Here is a 14,774-nt window from a genome sequence, read left to right as displayed (position 1 = left end):
TATATTGTTTCTTGCTGTCTTAGTAGGCTTAAATCATAGTAAGCCTAGTGGTTTGCAGTAATGGAAACAAAACTGCTTTATTCTGATGTTTCTGTAATATCTGAGCCAGTCTGGCCTGGATTCAGCATCTCTCTAAAATCATCTTCCTGATCAGCACTGCTCACTGAAGTTATATATATAGACTGGTTTGAAGAATCCTTCCTTTAACAAGATTTCATATCTTTCCTGCAGCTGAACCCTCAACAGTGCCTTTGTCCCCACCTGCCTGGCACTCCAGACCTGTGTAAACTCCTTCCTTTGGGGGCAGAAAAGCAGTCTTGGTTGTCTTTCAGTCCATCTTCATAAGGTGCAGTCCTTCAGCCCCACCCCTGAATTTAAGGATCTGTTCCTTAATCTTTCTCAGGTTCAGTCACTCTTTTCATCTGACCTCGCCTGGTCCCTAGTTGTTGATCCAATGTGTCTTTTCATACCTTCTACAGAATCCTGCAGGAACTCTGCAAAAGTTGTTACCTACAACTCATTCCAGGCATTTTCTGCCATTGCCTTACACACTCCACCAGGAAGAGACCTCACAGTCCCTCATGTGCTTTGTCTGGAATCTCTTCTGACCAAGGCCCTAGGCTGTTCTTTCTCGAAGATTTCCTTAGCAAGTAGCCATTCTACCAGCATAACAAATGTCCATCAGGAATTGTCCTAAAGCCACATCAAATCCAGGGATAGGTGGGGGAAAGGCAGGATGCCTATCAGCTGTGTGCAAAAGCCAGTTTATATTGGGTTGACTCTCTGTCAGTGAACTACTGAAATAGTTAACCATCAACAACCACTAACCCCATCATCTGTCATTCAGCTTGAGTGTCAGCTCTTTGGTTTGTCAGCTCTCTCAGCTGAATATATCCTGCCATAACTACTGAATGTGGAGGAATTTGTCAGACTTGTACATAAAGCCTTGTTATTTTTCCTTTAGTAATTCAATCAGTAAACACAGGAAGGAAGGAATATTTCTAAGTAGATCATATAAAATTCACTTAGTTTTGTTTACATTTATACTTCAGTAAAACTTCTGTATTATAACATTTTAAAAACATGACTTGAAAGAAGGCTGGTGATTGCCACTGCTTACAGAGGCTTCTAGTTTTGTTTAGTTTTTTAATTTGAAGCAGAAGAAAGGTCATTTAGGGCTCTTTGAGCATTGTAAAGTGTACCTTAGCATGGGTTGTCTTTTCTGTGGTCTGGTTTTTCATCAGCATGTAGCTAAAGACCTGGCCTTTTTGCAGCTGTGTCACTGATAAAAATGAAATGTAAATCAAGAGTACCCAACAGACACTGTGAAATGAGCAATCTGAATATAAAGCCCTTAAACTTTTATTCTTTTTAATGCACTGATCTGTAAAACCTGGTCCTGTACGTGTGTAGACTGCATAGACAATGGAGAGAGCTATTCAGTATTTTCAGTTCCAAGTGGAGTCAATAGAAGCCATGGGAGACTGAAACAAGTCCATGAATACCTTACAAGATGAGATCCTGATATTGTCAGTGATTATATGCTGCACATGGGTTCCAAATCCAACAAAATCAGAAAGACATTTGTTTGAGGTATTTATAGAGCATCTGTTTGACTAACCATCTGTGCTCTGATTGAAGTACACACATGGTCCAGACTGAATAAAAGCCATTTATATGGATTAGAATAGTAACTTTGACACTGTTACATCTAAAGATTCTGCTCCCAGTGACTTTGCTGACCTGTTTACATGTAAAGGTAAATTTTAAAACTGTAAAATCTGAAAGGTAGCCTGTGGAAAGAGTATGACTAGTTCGTCCACTTCAAAAAGTCTTTGAAGTCAAGAGATGCTGTTTGAACACTGCATGCCTTTCAGAACGGCTCCTTCCTTAGGGTCTGGATTAGGCTGCTGCCTTCCTCAGTTTGAGTAGCTTTGGGGTTTCTTTGTGAGGGTAAAGGCAAGAATATGCTAAGGTATTTTGCTGTGCTTTCACTTCTGTTTCAGTGAGATTCATTCCTTTTTTATTGTTCATAGTGTTCAGTAGAAATATTAGCAAAACATTGGAAATATAGCTCACTATAACTTGAAGTTAATTGCATTGAGAAACCTCACTGTATTCATTTAGTTCACTTCCTTCATGATCATCTTTTTTATGGATCAGTATGTTTTGTATGTTCAAAATACCAAGATTAGGAATCATAATGTAAAGATGAAAAGTAGAAGGCTGTGATATGATTGATTAAAAAAATATGTATAATGGTCACGTAGTATTTATTTGAATTGCTTCATAGGAATGACTATTGCGAAGCAAGTTTTTGGAAGCTGGTTATGCTTGTTCAAGATGGTAGCAATTTGAAGTTTCTGATAGTGTTTCCTAAGATTAATTTTCTTTAGTGATAACCTGGGGAATTCTTCAAATTACCTCATCTTAGTTGATGTAGCACCATCTGCCACATCTGCAAAGAAGATAATTATTTTTAGGAGCAGCTGTGGGTTTTCTGATTAAGTCTTGAGTCATCGAGGTGAGTGTTTTTGAATTATTCAACACAGGAAAGAAGAAGCAGTTGGTTTGCATTTTGGTCAGTAATAAGGGATGTATTGTTATTACAGTTAGTGACATAAACCTTGTAGGTAATTACTACAGTCCTCTAATTTCCAAGAAATTTGTTCATATTTTCTGTGAGTGCATTTAGCTTCGTAGGAAAAAAATTATCAGTCATAATTCATGAATCAGTTAGACAGCACCTGTGGACAAATAAGTGACTGTGGAGACTCCTCTGTTAATAGAAATACTGAAGTGAAAATGGTGCACTTCTTCACACTGAGTCATAGGTCCAGATTGCCAACTTCAGTTTGAAAAGCTGAATTATGGATTAGGGTCTTTCGCCAAAAGAAAACTCCACAAATGAGCCATCCCTTAACAGAGATTCTTTGTTATCACCTTGGCTTTTCATGATAGCTCCAAGTCAGATGAATGTTCTCCATTACATACTAAACAAGGGAGCCAAGCAAACTTGAGAACTGGGACCTGAAAACTTCAACAGCTTTCTTTATCTTATAGAGAAAAGACTCCGATTTGTGCCAGAAAGATCAGTGCTTTGTGTAAACTCTTAATGTGAAGTAAAGAGCAGAGTACGTGAATGCAAAGCTACTGTTTGATGATGGGCTGAGTACATCTCTGCTAGAGTTTCTCTCAGCTCCTGCTGTTGGGGTACTAATGAGGCCAGGCAGCTTCTCAAAGACAGAGTAGTTTTTCTGTGGGAAGTTAATGAAAAGCAGGTTTATCTTACTGACTTTGCTACAGAGCAAAGGTGGCAGAGCTCTATGGCCTAAGGAGAGTCTCTTGAGAAATCACATAACTGTTAAAAATGAAAGCTTAGAAAGGGTACCCATGGGATAAAGAATGAGAAGAGGAAACTTTGCCCTTACTGAGAGCTGAGATAATTGAAAAAGAGATGTTGAAAAGCCAAACCCGTGTTCCATGTTGGAAGAAAGACATGTGAATCTGAAGATATCTAGACAGGACCTCATACACTGCACCTCCCTGAGTTATGGAAGACTGATTTGTGACATTGGATGCCCAGCTTGAAAAAGCACAGCTAGGTGCTCATTTTTCCATTGGTTAGCATGCACTGCTATGTGTCTGCTTTGTCTCATACCTGGAGGGGCTCATGTAGCTGACTGACCATCTATAGTGGCCAAGCTGTGGTAGGTGTGTTTCTTCGTACTTCTTTTAGAAATTGCATACCCATAAACTATCTGAGAAAAAGGCTTTGGAGTCTAAAACTGTCTCTGAATGTAGCTTTCCTATTTTAACACGTCTTTGTTAAATTGTTCAGCTTTTCACTGACTGTGAACCCTGACTGCTCGAACCTGTTTGCAAACAGTTGGAGCCTGGAATTCACATCACTGGCAAAATTGCTAGAGTTGAACTGCAATGCAGTGTGAGAACAGCGTTTCTGCTCCACAGTTCCAGCACAGGAAACATGACCCTAACACAAAAAAAGAAGCTCTGAAAGTGCTACAGATACTTGTAAATGCATTGCCCCTTTTGCCCTGTGAAACACAGCTGCTGATTTTTCCTGTGTTCCAAGGAATCAGCTGGACATGAACTATGGCTCTGAGGACTGGGATAGCTGACAAGAGAGTTTAGGTCTACTAGATTTCAGGAACATCGAAGGCAGTTGTGTTTCCTGTCTGAACTGCAGTCTGAGATGGAATCTTGTCTCTCTCAAAACATTTATTGGCAGTCTACATTTATTTCACTCATGACATACTTTTAACAAGATTGTCCATATTTACAAATTAAAAGTGAGCTTATTTTGAGAAGAACACAGATTTAAAAGGATTAAGAAGATTTTACAGATCATTTCACTTTCCACATGACTAGGAGAGCTTTACTTCTGTATGGGACGTCATGTGCTCCCCACTACTGGAGTATCATCCAGAGATAGCACGGATCCTCAACTATATTTTCCAGCCATGCTTTAATGTACTATTCTGCTTGTACTGTTTAATTAAGTTCCAAAAAAGGCATTCGGTGATCAAACTGTCCTTTCTGTGCTTTTAGACTGGGCAGCACTTCAGGCACTGGCCGTTCAGTTGCCTGCACTCAGTGTAACTGAGAGCAAGGAGTCGTTACCAGCATCAGCTCCCTGCAGGGCAAAGCAGTGGCAAAGCCACTCAGTCTGCCTCTCAGGGAAGAGCAGGAGAAAACAACGGGCCTTGTACTTCAACCTACAGGTCAGTACAGGGACTGCCTCTAAATATGGACTTAGCAAGAAGAATACTTAGCTTATATATGAGTATGAGGTGCTTATTTTTACTGAGGATATAAAACCAGAATTTACTTCATATGTTTAACATCTTTCTTTCTGTTAAAGAACTCAGTACAAGACTGATAAAATGCTGGTTTACTTGTCAAATGCCAGAGAAATCACTGCCAAGAAATGTTACTGGTTGTCTATACCAACTGAGCAATGAAACAGAATTTTGTAAACAGGCAAAAGCCCTTTTTCTAGATACAAAGGATGCTGGTATCTTCCAGATTATTAATTTGTATCACACTTTTCAAATGAAGTCAGGTAAGCCTCTAGTCTTCCTTGTGCATCTGTATTCAATTCTTACATGCCATTCATGAAGTTTCCCCCCAGCTAGCAATTAATAAGCACTAAGTTAGTTTTATATTTCTCATTCACTCTTTGTAATTCCAGCACATCTAGATACTTTTCTTAAATATATATAGAATATCACCACACACACCGGCAAAATTCCTCTTGACAAAGTTACTTATCAATGGGAATGCATATATTCATATCTAGTCCTAAGTAGTATCAAGTGAAATGTACCCCCATGGATCTTTGGGGGAAAGGTGTCCTGATTGATGCTTGGCTGCGGATGTGGGAGAAAAAAAGGAAAGTAGCCTCCTCTTAACATATTTAAACTCCGGTATTTGTGACTTATAAAATGCATTTTAGGTCTTAATTGAACATACCAGGAAATTGCACATGGTCTGTTGTCTCATGAGAGCTAATGGAAGATTGTTACTCAAACCATAGTAATCTGGTCACTCATTATGGTCTATCCCAGCATGCTCCACATATTCTCATAGATGACTTGCAGTAATTAAAAACACTCTAGAGACCCAATTTGGGAAACAAAACTTGATCATGTAGGATACTCTTTCCCTAGTACCTTTCTGGAGTAATAGCCCTTTAACACTGTATGGTTTCTCCAGAGGGAGAAGCTTCACTAGTTTTGCAACAATATGATTATTATAAGGAAGATCTTACAGGACTGGCCTGGACTACTCCAAAAGAAAAGTATAAAGGGTGTTCTACTGTGTGTGCAAATAACTTGGCTGGGGTAACTTGGTATGTGGGTTCATACTTTACATCTGCGCACTCCCAAAGTAAATATATTGCTGTGTATAAATGACTCACAAAAGAGAGTATGAGCACGACTTACCTTTGCTCTAAACACACAATGTATCTAGCTATTCCATCTGGATTACAGAATCCTAGCTCTCCTGTTGTGTTTTCTACTTTTTAATCCCTACCCCTTTACTTCTATCCTGACAGGTAAAAATGCAACAAATATCTGTGTTGTTTACCAAGCGGAATTAATGCAGCAAGCATTTCATTTGCTGCTCCAAGCTACCTGCTTATGAAAACAAGCTAGTATGACTTTTTACAGTGTCTTTCAAGACAGACATATTATTGTAGGCAATCTATGCTATCTTCTAGTCTTCAAAAGACATCACTGTGCTATTTTATATCCAAAATGTGTAGCTCAGAAGAAACTTTCAAAAAGGGAAAATTAGCCATAAACAGAACAGTAACATCAGCATGGAGACTATAGACAGCTTTTTGTATTCTAAGGTTATATCTCTTACTGAATTGTGTTTTAGTATTGTTGCAGTTGTTTATGTAGCTGAGTCACTGGAAAGGTTTTTGGGGGCTTGTTTCTTTTTTGTTCTTCAGCAACTTTGAATCTCCACTGATGCATGAAGTTCCAGAGCGCCAAGGCAGCAGCACAGACAGTTCTGCAAGCAGTTTGGGAAGCTCTGTCACAGCATGTAAGAAGGTAATTTCTAAGTTTACGCTATATTCAAAGTCAAATATATACATAGTTTTGCTTTTTAGCTTTTGTCTTTAGTGAGGAATACAAAATTTAAGTGATACTTGCAAAAGATAAGGTCTTGATACACAAAAATAAATTACTGATGCTGTTATGGTATCTTGTAGTTTTTGTCTGCCTGGTCTGTGCTTGTCCCAAAATACGTTATACATATAAGGGAGATAAACTCTCATTGAACATTTCTAATATTCTTTATTGTCTGCCAATATAAATTAAAAGCAGTGCATGGCATGAATACTTTAAGGACTGCTCTTCAATAGATGGCAAATTTCTGGGACCCAGACAGAGCTTTGCTTAGGTCAGTGCAATAGAGGGACCTTCATGAAACAGGTTTTCTGTCCTCTCTAGTGCCTGCCTGGAAGGGTTTCTACAACAGGGGGGGATATAAACTGCTGTTATTTTTTACTAAAATCAGGTTTATATTCCTTACTGAATTTACTGCATGTGGAGGGAAACAGTCGCACCTGTGTGTGTGTGTGTATGTATGTCATGAGGAGGGCTCAGGTGTTATTTTATTCATATAGCCAATTTCTGTACAATAGAGTACAAAGGTGGAGCCCGTGGACCCTTCCTTTTATTCCTCCTCCCTAGAACCATATTATGGCAGACCGAAGGTGGCCCTACCAAAGACTATTGAGGAGGACAATCTATCTTTCACCTCTCACTTTGCAATAACCCTCAGAGCTCTACTGTCTCCCAGAGGTATAATTCTAGAGCTGAAAAGACAGCATTTGTTATAAACCTTCACAGTTCACTCAGTTTTCCTGTCATTCTTACTTTTTTTTTCTCCTTTTATAACCAGTAAGAATAATGTTTTTCTTTGGGTTTGGAGTTCCTTGTTATTTTGAAAACAAAATATATTTATATTTGTAAGCAAAGAGGATAAAACATTGTAGATGCTAAAGATTCATTTTCCTTATCCTGAAAACCATACACAGACATTTTGTTAGATATATCGTTGTTATAAAAAAAAAGAACTCAGTAAAATGGATATGTATGCTGGGACTGGGCTTCTCCATCTCACCTCAACATGGCTAAAAGATAAAGTGCCAATATTTCATTTGATCAAAGGGTTCACTTGCAAAATAACACCCAATTTTTAAAAATGCTGCTGACTGTAATGGGAATCTTCACATAGACAGAAAATCTACTGAGTGGGACATCTTAAATTTTCATTTAACCTCAGAGTTGTCTGCTTTATGTAAGAGTGAAGGACAGTGACAGAGCACTGAGAAGTGCCATCACTTCAAATACTTCTGTTTGGTCACCTTCAGAAACATCCCTCTCTTTTAAAGGATGGACTTTACCATATGATTGAGAGCTGCTTGACCTGTCAGATCCCGTACATTTGTACTGTTCATTGTGATTCAAGGCAATTTTATGATGGTTGGCACACTAAAATAAGTGATCACTTCTGACAAACAGCAGGATATTTTGAGCTTCTTTACAGAATTGTCACAGAAAGTGTTGCTGTTCTATTTTTTTGTGTGGAAAAAGATAGAGAATTCACTTTTAGCCTCTGTTAGGTACAGTGATTTTTAAGTTAGATGGGTAATTGGTGGCAGAGTGAAACGTTCTGGGTTCCTGCTGCAAGGGAACAGTTTAAACAGTTGACTTGCAGATTTGAGTAATTGTATTTGGCATGAATGGCTCCTGTCAGGAACCATATGACATGTAGGCTGTTACTACACAGGCCAACCTGAGTAAATGCAGAAGATGTGCCCTTTGACATCTCATCTTATTCTGTGTCCCGCTTTCCTATCTTTTCTGATGAGTAGTAATTAACCAAAGCAATTTAAATGATCAGTCATAGAGACGCAGATGTTTCATTTGTGGAGCAGAGCTTTTTTTAATGCTGTCTCGGTTATAGATATTTACTGTATTTTAGTGTCTCATGATCTAAATCAGGGAGCAGGAAGCTGTTACACTAAACTCATACACAGTATTTTCCTCTGGGAAAGAGTGACTTTTCTAATCCACACTGCTGGAGGCAGATTTAGTTCATTGATTCACAACACACTGAGTAATGCTGATGGCTGAGTCTCTAGATGAGAGTGGAAAACCTTTTTTTTAGAACCATGAATTACTGCTGATTTCACATTAGTTCATGATGCAAATTCATCCTGAATTATTTTTCTGAGTGTGATGATCCTGCTCCAAACCAGATATACAGTGAGTGCAGCTGTCATGCAGGTATGGTTAGTGAATCAAGTTCTGCTTTCAGTTGTACCATTGCAAATCAGAAACAACCTTGCTGAATTCAGCAAAAATGCAAACAAAATGTCAGTGGGATTGGCCCTAAACTTGTCTTAATTAGGTAAGAGTGAAGAGAATTACAATACAAGGAGGAAATTTTGGCAAGTGATACTTTTGCTTTAGAAGTGCAGACATGCAGACTGACAGCTGTAGTAGTACAGGCTTGTTTCTTACTATTTGGTGCAGACCACCTCAGTATATTTTGAGAAGTTTAAATGCAAAAATGGCAATGGGAATGTGCTGGTAGAGATACAGGTCTGAGTTCTCACACTGCTTTTGATTCATTATTTAGCTCTGTTAATTTAGGTCAACTCTTTCAAGCTTTTGATCATTGCAGTCATACATTATTTGACTATCACGACTTCAGTATGTTCCTTAAAAAGCATCAATATCCCAGAAAATTGTAATGCATATGCAAACTTGCACTTTATGTAAGCACATGAACCTATTTAACAAGGAGAATTGTCTTGCAAAAGTGAGGGGCTGTAAGAAATATAATATCCACTCTTACTGTATGTTTGTCTCTCATCATGATAATGTGCTGTTACCAAAGAAACATGCCCAAAAGTTCACATGGCTTCTACAGATGCATTTTTGCACAGCAGGTTTGTGTGACCAGACTGTGATCAGCACTGCAGAGGCCACCAAATTATCCTTCCTCCACAGAAGTACTAATGGGAAGGCTCTCAGCGATAATATGTCTATAATGGTCCTAATGCAGGAACTTGCGTCTCGTAGATAGGAGTTTAAACTCAACCCAATTTTACCCTTCATTCCTGCATCTTACTCAAATGTTACCTCCCATCTCCACTATTCAGATATGTGTAAAATCAAACCATGTGCAAGGAGGCCTCTTGTTCATGTTCCTCCATGCCTCCCAGTCCCACAGTGGTGTCTTTTCTGAGTAATTTCTGAAGGCTTTCCAGATGACTTGGGCCAACCTGTGTTCCTCAGGTTGTTTCCCTCTGCCAGCCTCTGCTGTGTGGACTTGAGTATATCTGGTTTGGGTTTTCTCACCTCCCTTTTTCAAATCCATATTGCTGCAAATTATTTTCCCCAGCCTTCAGTATTAAAGATGCTACACCTATTTCATCCTTCTTAAAATTTCTGGGTGCATTCTCAAGTGTGTGTGCAGAACTGCTTATGCACAGGAATGCAGAATCTGGCCCAGGGAAAACAATCATACTAATGTTGTTCATCTGTTTGAGGTTACTTTAAAATCACTTGCTGCCCAAAACTTCCATGTAATAACTTCTACCCTTGACTTCAAAAGTCTATTATGAAAAGCTCCATACAAAAAAATAAATGCAATATAAAGCTTTGCAACTTATAAACCATTCTGGAGTGACCCAAGCTTGGCAACTATGACCTGACCTGACCGAAACTTTTGTTCATCAGAGTTACTTCTGCCGCTGCTGCCTTACCAGTATTTGCTTCCTGATAAAAACATCCTCTGAAAGAAAGATAGAACTACCAAGGGCCATTTAACATCCCACAGGAGACAAAGCAGGTGAAGTGTGAACTGCCCAGCTCATTTCATGGATTTATCATCTGCAATATACTCCTGCTATGATACAGCTGTTCTGAAATGCACACCAAGTCCTTAAGAGGAAAAGAACAGTACCAAGGATTTCTGCAGCTTGTTTCTGTGTGATAAATTTCTGCCTATCACAGTTTCTCAGAAACTGTATGACTTTTGGGAAAGAAACATCTAAAGTGATTAAGGCTGAAGACATTCACTGTGATTTTTAAGGAAATGAAACAAGATTGCTTGTTACAGCTAAAGCTATTTGAGCTAAAGAGAACTGTTTCCTGTGAATGCAAAATTATGTCTTAAGAGGTAGAACTTCAACTCTTGAAGTTGAGAATATCTAGAATCCAATTAAAACTGAAATCATATATATATATATATATATATATGTAGATATATCTGTGTATGTGTGCATGTCTGCATATGTTTGATTTTATCTGCCTTCATAAAAGCCTCAGAGGATGGTAATTTTTGTAAAAGGGAAAAAAAATACTTAATTCTGGATTTTACCAACCAATTCATAATGCTTTAATATTTCCACATTTTAAAATATTTCTGGAAAAAAAAAAGAAAAAAACAAAAACCAAAAAAATGAACAGATTATTACACTAAGAGGGAATTGTTTCTTTGGGATATGAAGTATATTGTTTTCCCCCTCTAGTGTCAAAGGTAGTTATGATGGCAGGAGTCTTTTTGCAGTGAGACAGGAGGTTAAAAATTTTATCAAGTGCAGAGTCATTTGACTGGTATACAAGATTAGGCAGCAGCCCCCAAATGGAGCTGGTGTTCACATGAAGCACATGAGCCTTTTGTGTTCTCTGAACAAAGTCTTTGGGCTTTCTCTGAAAACACGTTCTCTGAGTATTTTGTGAACCCTAAATTTGTATTCAAAAGCTCTCTGGAAGAAATCCCATAGCAGGGCTGAGGTACTGAGAAACAAACACCACAAAGGTGCAAAGTCACCGAAGAAGGGCACGAGGCAGGCCAGACTCGGGGACTGTGGTGGTTAATTCAGAAATCAATATAGAATAATACAGGGAGTGAAGTGTTAGCTATGTAACTGGCTTTCTATCAGAAAGATAAAAGTAGAGTGGGTGTTAGTTTGAGGTTGGTAACAAGCTTACCTCTGGCTTACCCCAGATTAATAGAAAACTGTCAGCTGACCAGATGGGCTGCCCACGGGCATTCATCTTCCCCAAGAAAAGAGAAGGCCTCACAAGTTCTTCTCACTTTTCTTCCTAAGAAGGTGTCTAGGCTTACAGATTGAGTATTCTTGAAGCAGGGCAAATGTGTGTCAATGCAAAACATGCAGTAAGGTAGAGTACTGTAGAGAGATTATTTTTTTCCCCCAGGTATAGCATCAAATTTGTATTTTAAAATATCATTATTAAAATAGAAGTCTAAAAACTAGAGTACAGTATTTCCATCTAATACAACATTGCAAGAAGTACAAATAAAACATACTTCTTAACTTGCTGCCTTAACTTCTATAGTTGCTGCCTGGGGAAGATAAGCCATATAAAATGTTCTGTAAGTAGCAGCATCAATGTTGCAGTTATTTTCTTGCTGTTCCCTAGCTGTTTTAAAAATATTAATGGCCCTGCTTTTTCATGAAATAATATTGGTAAAGAGGCAGAAAGTAAAGAATTCAGTTCAATCTAAACTTCAGATTTGCAAAACTGGCATTGCCTCTTTGTAGTCTACAGATATCTGTAGCCCCATTTTCTTTTTGTTCGAGCAAAGCTTGTGGCACAGACTGAATCAACACAGCGATTAAATACAAAGTTTTGTTCTCACGGTACTGACTGAGGTCAGGACTCATTACAGAAGGTCTTAAAGTACTTCAGCTTCTCAGAGAGCTGAAAAACATGTGTACGAGAAAGAGTTTGGAGCGTGGGCAGTCCCAGAAATAAGACTGCTGGCAGAATGAACAGTGATCTGTTGTGGAAAGAGATACAGTCCTTCAGAAAGGCTGCAAGTTTTTGCACTCTAGTATAATTAAATAATTAGTTTTCCCAACTTTTGTGTTTTATCACTTTAACACACAACAAAACTCATAGCAATATTTTCCAATAAACATACTGGGTTTACACATCTCCTTCAAGTATCTCCAAGAACTTTCAGTTCTGAAAGAAAATAGGCTAATACTTCAGGGGCTATGTAAATAATTTGGTTTAAGGACAGGTCCGAACCAAACAGGGATCCATCTTGCTCCTCCCAAATTTTGTAAGCAAAACTTCCTTTGAGTTACAACAGTTGAGTTCAGGTCCCCAAAGCGCAGTAGGACTGAGTAACATTTTTAATTATTTTAACTATTTTAAATTATTTTAACAGATTCTCTGCAGCAACAGTCTGCTAGAATCAACAGACTACTGGCTGCAGAATCAGAGGACACCATGCCAAATTGGCTTTCTAGAAGACAAGTCGGAAAGCAACTGTGCCTCAGTAAGTACCACTGTCATCTCCTCTGGAGAAAAGTCCATTACAAGTTATTTGGGGAGGGTGCGGGGCTGACAACAGTACATGTTAAATTAAAAAACCCTATAATTTCCAGCTTTCTTTTAAAAGCAAACATACAAGCTAAAAATACATGCAGATTTCTCTGCGGAGGACATTAATAAAGATTACTGCAGAGGTTTCCCCACATTTGGCTTTCAGATTTTGTGGCCCTTTGAATTTTTTTTATGTTCATAGTCAGCAACTGACAAGAGAGAAGAATAAGCCAAAGAGAAAATTATTCCAAACCATAACTTGTTAAGTGGAAGGCTGAAAAAAGCAGATGTTTAAAAGGCTGCTCAATGTTCCTGAAGGCATAGAGACACAATTAAAGAGAAAACTCTTTCCATATTAGATGAGGAGTAGCTACTAAAGAACTCACACAGAAGTATTTTATATTTGAAATTAAATTTAAATCTCATTATTGTGGGTTTTAATGCAATTACAAACAGCTTTTGGTTAACGATATTCATGAAGAAATAGGAGTTATGTTGCTTTACAGAGCATCCACAGGAAACTGGATGGAAATATATTGTTACATTTTTAATAGTTTTTTACTTGATGAAAAACTCGAGGAGCAGACCCTTACACACAATCTTATTTGAATTCTACTCCCTGGTCCCAGTGAGCAAAGAAGAGTGTTAGAAAAGATCGGCCTTATTCCAGGTAGAAGGTTTCCAGCACTGCTAGTGCTGCACACAAAGATCTGCTAAGGGCTCTCCTGGAGTCTGCTGGGATTCACTCAAGGACAGGGACATTTCAGCTCTAGCTGATGAACCCAGACACCTGCTGCCAAGAAACTGAATCTCCATCCCATGGTGATGGTGGCTGGAGGCTTTGTGTCCTGCCTGAGGGTGATGCAGCTGCTGGAGAGCAACAGGAGTGACACAACACTGCCATTGCAGCAGCTGAAAGTGAGGCTCAGTTCATGCCATACGAAGCCCTGGACTGTTGGCTTCGACATGGCAGAGTGAGCAAAATACACAACAGAATCACAGGGTGCTCAGCTAGCAAGCACTCAAGGCTTGAGGTGAGAAACTAAACAAACCCCTGTGTCTGTGTGGGATGATGCTCCATGAAACAAGGAAGGGGATATTAAGGAACAAGGGTTAGCGGTACTGATTTCCCAGACTCCTAGAACTAGAGACACAGTGGGTTCTTCTTCTTTGATCATTCTCCCAAGCAAAAGGGTCGCAAGCATTGGGAAGCACAGTTGTTCAACTGCAGCTGAAACGCTGTCACTTGAACAGTATCCTGAATACATTCTTGACCAGAACAGGTTCATCAGGCACATGGTGGGATCCTTGTTTGATAGAGGAAGGGGTTGCTTTTAGTGCAAATCATATTGACGACAGTCACTTAATTCTACTATTTAGTATTTAATATCCTAAATAAAAAGCTAGTTTCTCAGAGGAAACAATTATTCCAAATAATATAAAAATTAATTATGACTTGCTTTTTGACCTGTTGAGCTTTGACTTTATTCTTATTTTTTCACAGAATGTTAGAGGAAATTCTATCTATCTCTGATATGGTCGAGCTCTCAAGAAAAGATAGCTTCTTATAGAAAGGCTATATTATATACTGTCTAGAAAGACTAAGGCATTACTACCCTCCTTATTTCAGGTGGCCCTGTCTGATTTTGCCACACTGTCTGCTCAAAAAGGTTAAATTACCTCAAAGAACCTTTTCTTCTACACTAATACCGGAAAACGTGTTTTTCCTCTTCAGAGGGTATTTGACTAATAGCTAAACATTTTATTAAACTTACTTCAATTAGCAATGATCCTATTTAGCAGCAGTTTACCACTCTAGATTAGAATACATAGTTTAATGATAATGTAATTAGG

General features: G+C 38.6%; 1 protein-coding gene across 4 annotated transcripts in view; it reads left to right on the top strand.

Annotated features, from left to right (window-relative positions):
* Positions 1-14,774, top strand: part of SPHKAP (SPHK1 interactor, AKAP domain containing) — a 66,190-nt gene that overhangs the window by 12,050 nt on the left and 39,366 nt on the right. For all 4 annotated transcript variants that reach the window (XM_071566670.1, XM_071566666.1, XM_071566667.1 and 1 more), the window contains exons 2-3: positions 6,485-6,587; positions 12,763-12,873. In XM_071566670.1, the coding sequence (XP_071422771.1) occupies positions 6,485-6,587; positions 12,763-12,873 (214 nt within the window). The remainder of the gene's footprint in view (positions 1-6,484; positions 6,588-12,762; positions 12,874-14,774) is intronic.

Source organism: Pithys albifrons, chromosome 11, assembly GCF_047495875.1.
Source record: "Pithys albifrons albifrons isolate INPA30051 chromosome 11, PitAlb_v1, whole genome shotgun sequence".
In the NCBI taxonomy this organism is placed as follows: Eukaryota; Metazoa; Chordata; class Aves; order Passeriformes; family Thamnophilidae; genus Pithys; species Pithys albifrons.
This window is presented reverse-complemented; position numbering and strand designations above follow the sequence as displayed.